This window comes from Gossypium raimondii, chromosome 2 (assembly GCF_025698545.1).
Source record: "Gossypium raimondii isolate GPD5lz chromosome 2, ASM2569854v1, whole genome shotgun sequence".
NCBI lineage: Eukaryota > Viridiplantae > Streptophyta > Magnoliopsida > Malvales > Malvaceae > Gossypium > Gossypium raimondii.
Genome location: NC_068566.1, coordinates 10,350,086 through 10,363,192, shown reverse-complemented (window position 1 = coordinate 10,363,192; position 13,107 = coordinate 10,350,086). Strand labels below are relative to the sequence as shown.

General features: G+C 34.1%; 1 protein-coding gene across 4 annotated transcripts; it reads right to left on the bottom strand.

Annotated features, from left to right (window-relative positions):
• Nucleotides 1–482: 482 nt before the first annotated feature.
• Nucleotides 483–8,235, bottom strand: LOC105788005 (serine/threonine protein phosphatase 2A 55 kDa regulatory subunit B beta isoform). 4 transcript variants are annotated; one of them, XM_012614667.2, is made up of 14 exons: nt 7,730–8,232; nt 6,114–6,217; nt 5,922–6,020; nt 5,651–5,770; nt 5,071–5,280; nt 4,443–4,534; nt 3,253–3,371; nt 3,009–3,132; nt 2,735–2,858; nt 1,881–1,949; nt 1,697–1,788; nt 1,530–1,607; nt 1,326–1,393; nt 483–1,217 (listed from the first exon to the last, which is right to left on the bottom strand). In XM_012614667.2, the coding sequence occupies exons 1-14, from the start codon at nt 7,839–7,841 to the stop codon at nt 1,081–1,083; spliced, it is 1,548 nt and encodes a 515-aa protein (XP_012470121.1). In that variant the 5' UTR covers nt 7,842–8,232; the 3' UTR covers nt 483–1,080. The 4 variants fall into 4 exon arrangements, with proteins under 4 accessions (XP_012470121.1, XP_012470122.1, XP_052481732.1 ...); XM_012614668.2 differs by having other exon boundaries at nt 5,074–5,280; XM_052625772.1 differs by having other exon boundaries at nt 3,009–3,371; nt 7,730–8,235.
• Nucleotides 8,236–13,107: the final 4,872 nt, after the last annotated feature.

Genomic DNA, 13,107 nt, shown 5'->3' with positions numbered 1-13,107 from the left:
TCCTCTGTTTTCCATTGCTTAACATATAATTCAAAAAAATCCTTATAATAAATTGTTTCTTTTTGTTTTCACAGTTTATTAAACAAAGTTTGTAAAATTACTTTATTTTCTTTTTTCTTTGCAATTTTAACCATCCAAACCAAAATTGTATTTGTCATTTCTTTCCGAACATAATGTATCATATTGAGTGAATTTAAACCCATATCATCTTTTGATTTAAAGATGGGGAATGTTGATTAGTAATAGGGTTTGTATAAAAATAGGTCCTAAATTTCTAGTATTTCTTAACAGTAAATAAATATTAATATTATTATCAAACATAATTAAGATATTAAATGTTAAGAATTTTGATTTTTAATAAATGAAAATTTTCATTGACAATCTAGAAGTATCCAAGCCCCATGTTACATAGACGTATCCGGAACAAAAGCATAACATCCTGCTTTGATTCACACTCGAGCTGTAAGGTTAATTCAAACCAATTGAGAAGAGAAGCAAAAATGATACATTTATCTAAAACTAAAGGATGAAGTTCCAAACATGAGAAAAGAATCAATAAAAAAATTGCACCGTCAGTATTAACAGCTCCTTCCCACCATGATTTTGAGTAAAACAAAAAAAAAAAAAAAACTACATTTACCTTAAACCTAAGTGGCAAATATAGAAGAACATCCTTTAGTTTTTACTTGTAGGAGAGCTACAATCACATTTGCTGCTAACTTCAACCCAACACAAATCTAAAAACATTACTCCATCTTCTATTTTAAAAGAAGATCAAGGGGAGGAGGAGGTAAAAAGGAAGAAAATTGCGAACAAACTGAAGGAATTTTTGGATGAGACACGAGAAAGAGGATTAACTGTGCACACCCGGGAGCAATCATAGGTTTGCATCCTCATGGATCTGTGACAGCCGCTTCTTGATCTTGAGACTACACCATGTGCTACAGATTTTAGGGGGCACGGAGTGCAAGACTCAATTTAGCCTTTAACTCACTGGTTGGCGGGGAGGGGAAAGGAGCTTTCGCCATCAACAACCGAAAAAAGTTTTAACCAAGCAACTACATTCTACTTGGATCATTTTTATGCATAGTACATGTACAAGCTGTTTGCAGCAGCACAGGCAATTGAGTTTTCAGTTGGGTGCCATGCTAGGTGCAGTAACTTTGTTGTGAAATCGAAAGAATTTCCATTCGCATCCACTCCGGGAGTTTCTGTTCCTGATAAGATAAATTCACCAACATAAAAGCATCAGATTACAATTCAAGAACTGAAGAACTCATTTAACAACAATCAGAAGTTAAGGTAAAAAATGAACAAATCATAACCTCGTCTAACAACACGTGTTATACTGCTCAGGGGTCTGGAAGGCCTTGAGGGAGTCTGAACTTGTCTCCTGGAAAGACATATGGATGTTAATAGCTACTAACATCATTACAGAAATCACAATTAACAGCCTTCTTTTTCCAATGCTTGAGTGAATCTTTGATCTGATTTTATTTTATTTTCAGAAGGCCTGTACTGAAGATTACCTCATTGGATTTTTGCTAGCTTCCAAAGTTGTTGCCTCGGTGCTTCCAGGGGCACAACCAAATACACGGAATAGATTGCTGAGAGCATAAGGGTAATATATATTATGTTTTGGAAGCACATAACAACAACAAAAGATTAGGAGACAGGCTTTTGGACAAAAACAAACCTGTAGGAGCCTGTTGCCACTCGCAATCCATCACCACTTAGGCAACATTCAAATTTGTCAAAGATCGAATCATTTTCATACAAATCACAAAGCTGAAACAATTAAAGAATGCAATAATTAGCTATGACAAAGCACACACATACATGGTTAATTTCATCATCTGTTTCAGAACATAGAATCATACCTTAGGTCGTAAATATTCATGAACCTGGAATGTTGCAACTGGACCAGAATCCATATTGATATCCCACAACTGACAACCAAGTGATATATAACCAGGTTAGATCCTAAAATGCCAGTTAAACAAGGGCATATCAAATGTATACGATATCAAGAACACAATAAGCAAGTTTAAAACCAACATCGAAAGTCTTAAAGCTGAAAAGTAGGTAGAATGGTAAAAATTTTAACAAAACAAAGTAGATACTGATTTAAATTAACGATATTAAGAGGGATTCATATTAAGAATGTTCAAAGATTAAATACTAAAATTAAATGACATGCGATTGATTCAAACAGAGAAAAGGGTAGGAAACCACATCAGGTAAATGATTGAATTGTAGATTCACGCGCTCAAGAAATGAATAGAAGAAGCTATCATGACATTTACCCTTAACCCCCCACCACTTTCATGGCTTCAAGATAAAAGCTCTCTACAAAACAAACAAAATTGTTTGACTATCTGAGTCCAAGCAAAATTGTGAACAATCCAGACCGTTTCGATTTTGATCACTTTCTGTTAAATGTTTAAAAACTAGAATGTTTTATCAGACATATTATTGCAGCAAAAGGCCATTGCAGGTTGATGCTTTCTGTGTATTACATTGTATCAACTACAGTCAAATCGTTTCAATTTCTTATTAAAAAGATTACAGATAATCAAGTCAGGGATTAAATGGTACATAAAGTTTGTGCAGCATGCTTAAGAATAATTACACACATAATGTTACACTCGTGCAACGTATAACTATATATCAATAGCACAAACAAGAAAAAAAAGGCAAAGCAAAACAAGAATAGAAAGAAACAAAGCAAAACCTTAAGAGTCATATAATCACGGCTAAGAATATATCTTCCGTCCTTTGCAAATTTAATATCTGAGATTGAGGCAATTATCTCCGTAAAAAATGATCTAGAACCAGGTGCCTCCGGTTCTTCAAACCTGTTGGCATAGAATGGAACTTATATTTTAGAAAGGATACTGAAAGCAAATAGTAAATATATATACCTTCACCTATCAGGATCTATATAAATTTTTGGTGCAAATCTCACTAAATTCAACAAAAGAAACTAAAAACAGTAAAACACTTGCAATTTGGCATGAGAATCACACAAAGCTGATTGCCGCAAATCAATGAGGCGAATTGAGCCCTTTGAACTACTATATGCTAGCATATTACAGTGGGTAGGGTGAAACTCTGCTGATGTTATAACCTCTGCAATGATAGACATTACAATAACCATTACTTTTGCAAATATATTGAACAGCACTGAACTTGCATATACTTTAAGAAGTGAAAGCAGCAGACTAAAGTACCAAAATAGAAGAGGCTTACCAGTTAGATCCTCCATGTTTGCAGGCTTTACATCGACAATATTGAAACTTTGATTGCTAATTTCCAAGTTCCAAAGATTTATACGTAGATCGTCGGCTGATATAAAAGTTTCTCCATCACTAGGAATTATAAGAGAGACAGAGATAGAGAGACCATCAGTATATCTTCGCTCAAGCTAATATGAAATGCAAAACACTGAAATGGGAAGTGCGTTCAAACATTCACAAACATGCTTGTCACTATTTACCAGTGACATACAAACTGTATACAAGCCAAAAACTTAAACATCGCCATAAGGATTTCAAAACAAAATTACATGAATAACAATAGTGCAGAGACATGGTGAGCAGACAATTAAACTTCAAGACACGTGCTAGATAATTCTGTGATAAGTTTAATACTTCTAGATCCAAATATTCCATGAACTAAACAATCTAATGTTTCAAGGGTTGCATGGGACGAAGCATGTTCAGTTGATATAGGCCATTAACCGTGTTCTCATTCAAATGTGATGGCTCCAAAGCCTAAAAAAGAGATGAATATCCATAGCATTTATGTCCTATGGTTCAGAAGTTATCCAGTTTTCTCAAGATTATGAATCAGCCTTCATTTCTAAAGCATGAACAGTGTCCCCCAAGACCATTTCAGAATGACAGCTTCTTGCTCAGACATGACAACACAAGTTCAGCAACAGAAAGTTATCAGAAGGGAACCAGGATTCATTATGTCATTATTTAAAGAAACAATCATCCTTTACCATTACAACTAGAGAATCATATGCCTTCTCCAGAATGCAAACTTTGAATGGGAAGAGAGGGGGGAAGCCTAGAAGCGCAATCAATAACAGTTTAAATCTATACTCCAATCCAGAACCTAAACTAGATAGCATCAGTTTCTCGAGAGACATCTCATAATGATGCTGCCAAAAAAAAAAACACTAATAATAATAAAGAACAAAGATGCAATAAAGGTTAAGCAATTTATCAGGCTAGAAATCTTGGTGAGGGAATTCAAGAGACTAAGCTAATGAAGACTTATTTTTCCATCAGAGAAGAAAAATGTAAGATGTGTGATTCTACCACATATTATCCCAGAAAAAGAATACTTCCTCTTCAATTGATTTTCAGATAATACTAACATACAGAGCCAAAACACCACAAAATTGCAATAAAACAAAACCCACTAGCTACCTGTTATTTGAAATAGAATTGATGTGATAATCATGCGCATGGCCGTATACCCGTCGACATCTAGCCACTAGGTTGGTCTCCTGACTTGTTACCTAGATATAGTGAAGATTAAAGGTTAGTGCAGAGTGATCAAGAAGCATTTAGACAACAAAAGAAATGTTCCTGATTACTCAAAAACAAAATCCTAACACTCTCCTCATGCCAGAGAGAGGTTGGTCTCCTGACTTGTTACCTAGATATAGTGAAGATTAAAGTTTAGTGCAGAGTGACCAAGAAACATTTAGACAACAAAAGAAAATGTTCCTGATTACTCAACAACAGAATACTAACACTCTCCCCCAGCCAAAATCCTAACACTCGTTTGCCTCCACCACCAAAGAACAGGGCAAAGAATCATGGGCTTTGCCCCTAATTCAGCTAGGCATCAGAGAGTAAATCACATACTTCGTTGAACTACAGCAACTTAGAAACAATGGGTGCTACAAAGAAGGTCATCACCTACTTAGCACTTTTTTTTATCAGCCCCCTAACCTTGAGATTATTAACACTCATATCGCTCAAAATGCGTATAGAGTTTAGCCTAAAACTTAATCACTGCAAGTAGAAAATATGATTGCATAAGTACAACTACCACAGGTAAATGCAACGATGGAAGGCCTCCTGGTGGGAAAGAGAAATCATGGCTCAAATAGTTGTAGGATCCGCCAAGGGAGCTTCCATTTGCAAGACATGGTTTAGGGCTACTTGAACTACTTGAACTAGCAATGCTGCCATTTCCTACAGCTTTTGATGGATCCAAATTCATGTCAGAAATTTTCTTGACTTTCTTTTCTTGTACCTGTTGAACCCCATACAAACAGCAGATAAATAAGTGTGTTAGAAGGCAAGGGCAGAGGTACCCACAGATCAAAATACCAATCATGCTCAACACCAATCCTCAGAAGAACAGATAGGATAAAATCAGATATATTACCAAGTGTGTTTACTCTTTTCGAAGCATTTGTTTGGAAGTATTTTATAAATCAATCTATCTATGCACCAGAAACTTTGCAGTGGCTTTGCAGAATATATTCCATTATAAATGAATGAGCATTCTCAAGTACCAATCACTACTTATTGCAAACAAAGTGATAATATGCACAATCAACAATCAATCTGAAACAAGACAAGAGTTAAGACAGTAGTTAAAGCACAGATTTCCTTCCTACCTTCCAAAACTTGATGGTTTTATCATTGGTGGAAAGGAGAAAAAGGGCACTATTGGCTGTTTGGCACCATCTGATTTTGTTGATTTTTTCCTCTATTTCCAAGCTCTTGAGGTAGTCAAACTGAAATATCCAAAAGAAAAATGAGATAGCTAAACTGGAAAAAAATTCAGATGAAGTGAGCAAAAAAACTTAAGCCTAGTGGACTATAAGCTCTATGGTTGTGTGTGCATGTGTGCATGCATCATTGCATCAAACAGCAATGCGAGAGCACCTCAGGCTCATGGCTCTGGAACTCTGTCTTGTAACGAAACTCAGGGTGCCGACTAATTAGATAATCCATTCTCTCCAGATCCCTTCTTGATACACCATGCTACAATTACAGTAAAATAAGTTACTATAAAATTGCAATCCAAGAAAAAGAATAAGGTAATATATGAACATAAACAATGGTAGCAGAACCTACATCCTTTGTATCTGTCCTCTCAAAGAGAACAACACGGCCCCCACGGTCACCGGTGGCAAGATGATCCCCAGTTTTATCAAATTCAATAGCAGAAATAATATCAACTGCAGGAGCACAAAATATTTCTTAACAATACAATTGTACTGCAGTAAGAGCAATAATAAAATTTTATCAAAACTTTGTACATAGAAACTGCATTGACTGGAAAAGAGAAAAAGGCCCAAATTTAGTTTTCTTTCAATGAACACAACTCTCGGTCTCTACTCTCTTGACATAATTTTTACTTTCCACACGACATCTTTCTCTCTAAGGCAAAAAAGCAGGTTAACATTTGATGAATATAAACTATTTTTGCCACGACATAACAAGAATGATCCACAGCGTTGTAATGCATATTCTCATCGCCCTTGCATCATTATTATTCTACCAAGCTTAGAAAAATGTCATTGTGACGATAACAAGCTTAATTTGGAGAGACAAGAAGAATAAAAAGAGAGCTACTGAACAGCTAGTGAGAAAGTCCAAGATAGTCCCTTTCCAAAAAACAAAAAAGAAAGAAAAAAAATCCTAGCCAGAGACTATGATTCATTGCCTCTCCAGAACTCAAAATAGAATTTTACAATGATTAGCTATGCTTGAGTTATTGCATATAGAAAATAGTTATCAATTCAACCAGAGTCAACAGAAATGTTTCTGAAAGCTATCCATATCTCACTAAATCCAACCCGAACTATTACCATGCATACTTTGATGTTTCTGAAAACCTAAGGTCACCAGTCATCTGTTTCAGTAGCATGCTTCAAAGTTTACCCACATTATACTTACACAGGGTTGAATTCAAATTGTTAAGCCAAGTTTCAGTATTGAGTACTAAATTGATCAACAAAAATTTGAAGTAGTATCTAAACAGCCAAATATCTACCAATCACAGAATTATTTCTTTCCTGGGAGCAGCACACAATCTTACATCAATCAACTCATAATCTAACCCATTTTCTGACTGTCCCATTTACTAAGAAGTTTACCATACTATAACATAACCGATTCATATTAGAAATAAACCACCACCAAATAAACCTAGGAATCTGAACCCCCATCATACAAATGGTATACCCGTGCCACATCAATGCTGTCATTCATCCATGAGTTATGATTTGTGCCATAACTCATGAAACATAGTCTATCTCCATCTTAACAAAGTGATAATACCCAGATTCCAATTTCAATTCAAATCTCAAAACTGTTAATCAATTGCCATGCACTAAAACCCCAAAACCAGAAAAAAGGTACATAAATTATTAAAATCAAAAAGACTACCATGAACACACAAAGAAAGCACAACTTTTTGTGCATGCACCATCACTAAATTCACCATCTTCACTTCCACACTATCTTATTTCTAACAAAATACCGAGAAATTATTCCAAGCATTATTTGGAACCAAAAGAAAGCAAAAACCTTACCAAAAAAAAAGTCACAATTTCTCATACCCATTAACCTAAACAATAATTACTCAATATCCCATGATCCCCAATAGATCCAAAGCACCAAAATAAACTCTAGTTCTAAAAAAACCTACAAATTACCGATTGGATCCAGAAACAATAATAATTTACCTTCTTGAACTTCTTCTCCAGCGGTTCTTTCACCAAAAACCTGAGAGAATTTCCAATCCAACGGCTGTGGCGGTCCTGCCGGAGCTGCGACCACCTCATCGCCTCCGTGCATTTCTCTCTCTTTCTTTTTTTGGGTTTGCCTTTCTGCCTGTAATTTCACTGTCTAATAATCAATCACGAAAATTGAAAACCAAACGGCCTAGATTCAACCACACTGCCAAAATCAAATTGAAGATCGCATCTTGAGTTAGCTATTTTTGTTCTCTCTTCCTTGTTAAACTCGAAAGGGGTAAATTTTGAAATATTTGGTTCGATTTCTATAATTCAACCATTGACAATAACCCAAAGAAAAACAAACAACAGACACCCAAATTTTCTCCCTCTTCCTGAGAAAAAAATATATATTCCTATCTTTTTCTCTTTGCGAAGGAGAATTTTGGATTTTTAGGAATTTTTTTTTTCTTAAAAGGATTGAAATGACTGAGCAGGGAAAATAGAATTCTCTCTCAATAATGCAAGCTTCTTTTTCTCTATTTAATAATTTTTGTGTATATGCTAGCGTTACATACTGTCATGTTTTCCACTTTGACTGTTGGTTTTGATTGCGTGATTCAGTAAAGAGGCACCGTTTGATCCAAGTGAAATTTTAGGAGTTCAGTGAGTGAGACCTGTGAATTGTTTATTCTCTAATTATACGGTTTCATCGAGCTAAGTTGATACTTTTAAAGGTTTAAATTTGTCAAGACTCCTCTATTCTTTCACAGTTTAAAATTTAATCCTTATATTTTAATCTTGAGATTTTAAGTCCCCATATTTTTATAGTCCTTAACATTTATATTTTTTATCGATTTGGCCCTTAGTTTTAAAAATACATAAAAAAATTCTGAAAAAATTAAGAAATATCTTTTTACATATTTTCAATTAAAAATTATATTTTATAAAATTATGAAATATTTAAAATTCATAAAAAATATTTTTTTAAAAATAAAAAAATTTAATTCATGGCAATATCATTGATTAAAGAAAGCGTAAGAGAGTAGCCAGCGAGAAATGGACAATAAAATTAACTCATACACCCATCCTAATATCCTAAATCATCAAGCAAAATACGAGTTAAAAAATGTGAAACTGAATCTCAAACTCTACTCAACTCGTGAACCTAGTTAAAAGTCACATAACTAAATTGATTCTTAAGGCTAATACAATCCCCACAAAAATACACTCTATAAATTTCCATAATCAAATTCTCACCTCTGAATTTGGTCAAGATTAAAGAAAAAGAAGAGTTAAGGCATCTATGGTTATAGACTACATAATTCTTTTTTCAAAGTACATAAACCGATAACCCATGGAATGCTATTGAATTAACAAATATTTATCTTTTATTTTTACAATATTATGTATTTTTAAATAATAGGGGTTAAATTGATAAAAGAAACTATGCTATAAAAGTTATTTTTGGCTTTTTTTTCATGATTGCCATGTCGACAACTAAAGGCAAAATTAAATGGAAGTTAAATGAAAATATATAGAGAGGGGTTTAATGTCTCAAAATTAAACTACATATATTAGATTTTAAATGTTAAATGAGTATAGAATTTTTATATTTGTCAAAATAAAATATTTATTTTCTAATATTGCTTATTTCTTGAAATTTTATTTAACAAATCATATCTTTCTAATTTTATTTTTTGAACAGTTATTTCGTTTTATTGATGATTGATTTAAAATCTCGTACAAGACATTGATCTAAAATAAAGCCAATGACTTTTACAAGATGAAGAAGACTCGAATGCTAGTGATCTGAAGCACCAAAGTCTAAAGACAAGGATCTGACAACCACGTCAATTTAGTTTCTTTTTTATTTTTACCGCTGCGAGGAGGCTCTCGGGTGTATTTAGTATTGTTTTTTAAAAATATTTTAGGGTTAAAAAGTATATGCAATATATTTAGTAATATTTTTAAGAAACACTTTAAGATAAAAGTGTTTTTAAATAAACTGTTTTTTAGAGAAAAAGTATTTCTCTTAAGTCAAAAATTGGCCTAAAAGTAATTTTTTTGATAAGTTAAAAATTTTAGTTTCTCCCCCATTTTTTTTTTCAAAAGCATTTTTGAGAATTCCTAAACTAAACCTAAATAGACAACTTTTGGAGTCATAAGTGCTTTTAAAAAACACTTTTGAACACAAAATCAAAAATAGTTTTTTCTAACTTGCTTTTAGCAAAGCCCTTTTAGGAACAAAAAACAATTTTAACTCTAATAAAGTATTTTATATAATATTTATATTGGGTATGAAATTACTTTTGTATTGAAATTTATTTTAAATATTATAATATTATATATTTAATTTTTATTGGTTGTATTTTAATATTTTATATATTTTACATATTCAATTAAATTTTATAAGTAATTAATATTAATTGATTAAAATATTTAAAATTTATTTTTCGTAAATTAAAATATTAACAAAAATTATAATAAAATATTTTTATATTTTTATTATAATATCGTAATATTAACTAATTTGAAAATTATTTAAATGTATATTTGTTATTTTATAACACCAAGTTTAAAATGAACATTTTATTTCTCAAAAGTACTTTTTGACAGCAATACTAAATACTTAAATCTTAGACCAAACCTTTCAAAAGTATTTCTAAAAATCACTTTTCCAGAGCACTTCTTAAAAGTAATGCTACACTAGCCCTTAACCTAATATGATGGCAAAATTTAAATCACTTCTCGATTTTGAAGTTAGAGTAGATTTTTTTCATTCGAAAGGTGGATACGGGAAGAGACAAGTGGGTTTTTATTTTGGATAACAGATATAGGGCGATTATGATAATTGCTTGTCCCACCTAACCCGCTCCACTTTATGCAACTATCATTTTATATTTATATATAATCTATTACAAGAGTACAAATGTAACAATGAGATATAGAAAAAAATTATATATTTTATGTTTAAATATTTACTTTACTTTAAAAATATTGAAAATATTAAAGATAAATAGAAAAAACTAAATTGAAGTGAAACAAGTTGGGATAAAATATGGATAAATATATACTTAGTGAAACAGAACTAGAGTAAAATGAGTCATCTACGATGATAAATATATCAACATTTACCCCCACATCGCTCCATGCCATTTGTTAGAGTTATTATGGTCAAAGTTGTTACTAAGTCTGTTAGCAGTTACTAAGTCTGTTAGCAGTTAAGCTGTTACTAAGTTGGTTAGCAGATTAGAAAGTTAGCTACAGCATCAGTTAGCTTTAGCTCTCGTACGTGTATAAATACATGCAAGTCTGCATGTGTCAAGTAACAATGAAATATATTTCTTCTTGATTTCTTTACATTTGTTTTGGTTATAGTCTTACATGGTATCAGATGTAAGTCTTTCCTAGAATTTTTTTTTGTTCTTGTTATTCCGCTGTGCAGTTTCTATAAGCCAATATGACTTCCAATGTTTCTGATGGAGTTCTTGACAGTCGATTCTTCTCTACAAAAAGAATTAGTGTCCTTCTTGATGATAATACCTATCTGCTTTGACGCCAGCAAGTTCTCTTGGTTGTAAAAGTGCATAAACTACAACGCTTCTTGGATTCTCAAGAAGATCTTCCTACCTAGTTGCTTGCCGATGCTAATGGTGATTTGCATGAGAATCCAGAATTTGCATTGTTCAAACAACAGGATAGTGCCCTTGCGTCGTGGTTACTATCATCTATTAATCAAATGGTGCTTCCCCATATTATTGGCATGGATACTAGTGCCAAGATTTGGAATGCGATTATTACCTTATTTGGTGGTAAAACGACTTCTAAACTGATAGCCTATCGAAGAGCCTTGCATTCTCAGTGCAAAGGTGAGTTGAGCATGAAGGAGTTTTTGATGAAGGTTAAAAGTTGCTGTGACAATCTCGCTAGTTGCGGTGAAATCATTGGAGAACATGAGCATGTTACTGTCATACTCAATGGCCTTCCTCCAGAATATGAGTCTGTTATCACCATTATTACAGCGAGTCAGGTACCCTACACAGTTCAGGGTGTAACTTCCATGCTTCTTGATACTAAAACCCGCCAGCAGGTAGTAAGCAATGAAGTTGTCAATTCTGCAAGCTTAGTCTCGTCTGAGTCCTCTGGTGATTCTGGCTCGTTACCTGCTTATCGGTCGTCGACTACAACTCGGGGAAGTGGGCGAGGGCGTTCGTCCAACTCACGGATTCAATGCCAACTTTGTGGGAAACCTAGTCATTTGGTTGATCGTTGTTACTACCGGTTTGACTCTTCCTATAAAAGTAGCAACTACAGACCCCCCACAAGCAAATGTGTGTATGGTTGGTTCTGGTTCTTCTACACTGTGGTTTCCCTCTCCTCAACAAAGTCCTCAGTGGTGTTCTCCAGGTTGGTGTTTTCCTCCTCCCTCACCTGTCTGATCTAACTCGTTTGTTGGTAGTTCGTCGCCATAGGTCAGTATGCCAGAACAAGTTAGTATGCCTTCCTCTGGTGCAGCATCACCTCAAGCATATGTAACAACTCCTGAGACGGTTGCTGACAACGCATGGTATTCGGATTTTGGTGCCACGCACCATCTCACAAATTCCGCTACCTTGGTTGGTGACAGTGGGTCATATAAAGGACCAAGTAAGGTGTTTGTAGGAAATGGTTCATCATTACCTGTTTTATCCACCGGACAATCATCATTACTCACACAATCTCGACCGTTGTTCATGCGATCTTTACTGCTTGTTCCTGGAATTACTAAAAATCTCTTATCTGTGTCCAAGTTTGCTAAAGATAATCAGGTAATGTTTAAGTTTTTCCCTACTTAGTGCCAGGTGCGTGATCTGAGGACCATAGAAGTGCTTTTTCAAGGGTCAGTGCATCAAGGTTTATATAGACTTCAGCTCAACAAGTCTCCTACAACTAGTACTTTCTCTCATAATGCGCAATGTTTTACAGCAAGCTCCAGGCTTCCTATTAGTGTTTGGCACTCTAGATTAGGCCATCCTTGTCGAGCTACACTTACAAAAGCACTACTTCGATGTAATATACAATTTACAGACAGTAATAAATTTGTTAATTGTGTTGCTTGTCATCTAGGTAAAGAGCGTAAGCTTCCATTTCCAAAGTCGAGCACTGAGTACGCCTCACCCCTGCAGTTAATGGTAGCTGATGTTTGGGGACCTGCTCCTGTTGTATCGAACGATTTTCGTTACTATGTCGCCTTCACTGATGCTTATTCACGCTATACATGGCTTTATATTTTGAAGAACAAGTCTAATGTTATTATAGTGTTTCCACAGTTCCATCTTCAAGCTGAAAGGATGCTTGGCACAAAACTCAAAGTTCTACAAACAGATGGGAGGGGAGTTTCAATC

Excerpts from the sequence above, each read along its gene's own strand:
- LOC105788005 (XM_052625772.1), bottom strand. The coding sequence starts at position 7,841 with ATGCACGGAGGCGATGAGGTGGTCGCAGCTCCGGCAGGACCGCCACAG. Across the intron at positions 5,281-5,650 it reads AAACCATCAAGTTTTGGAAG|GTACAAGAAAAGAAAGTCAA; the intron begins GTAGGAAGGAAA and ends GGGGTTCAACAG. Across the intron at positions 1,394-1,529 it reads GCTAGCAAAAATCCAATGAG|GAGACAAGTTCAGACTCCCT; the intron begins GTAATCTTCAGT and ends ATGTCTTTCCAG.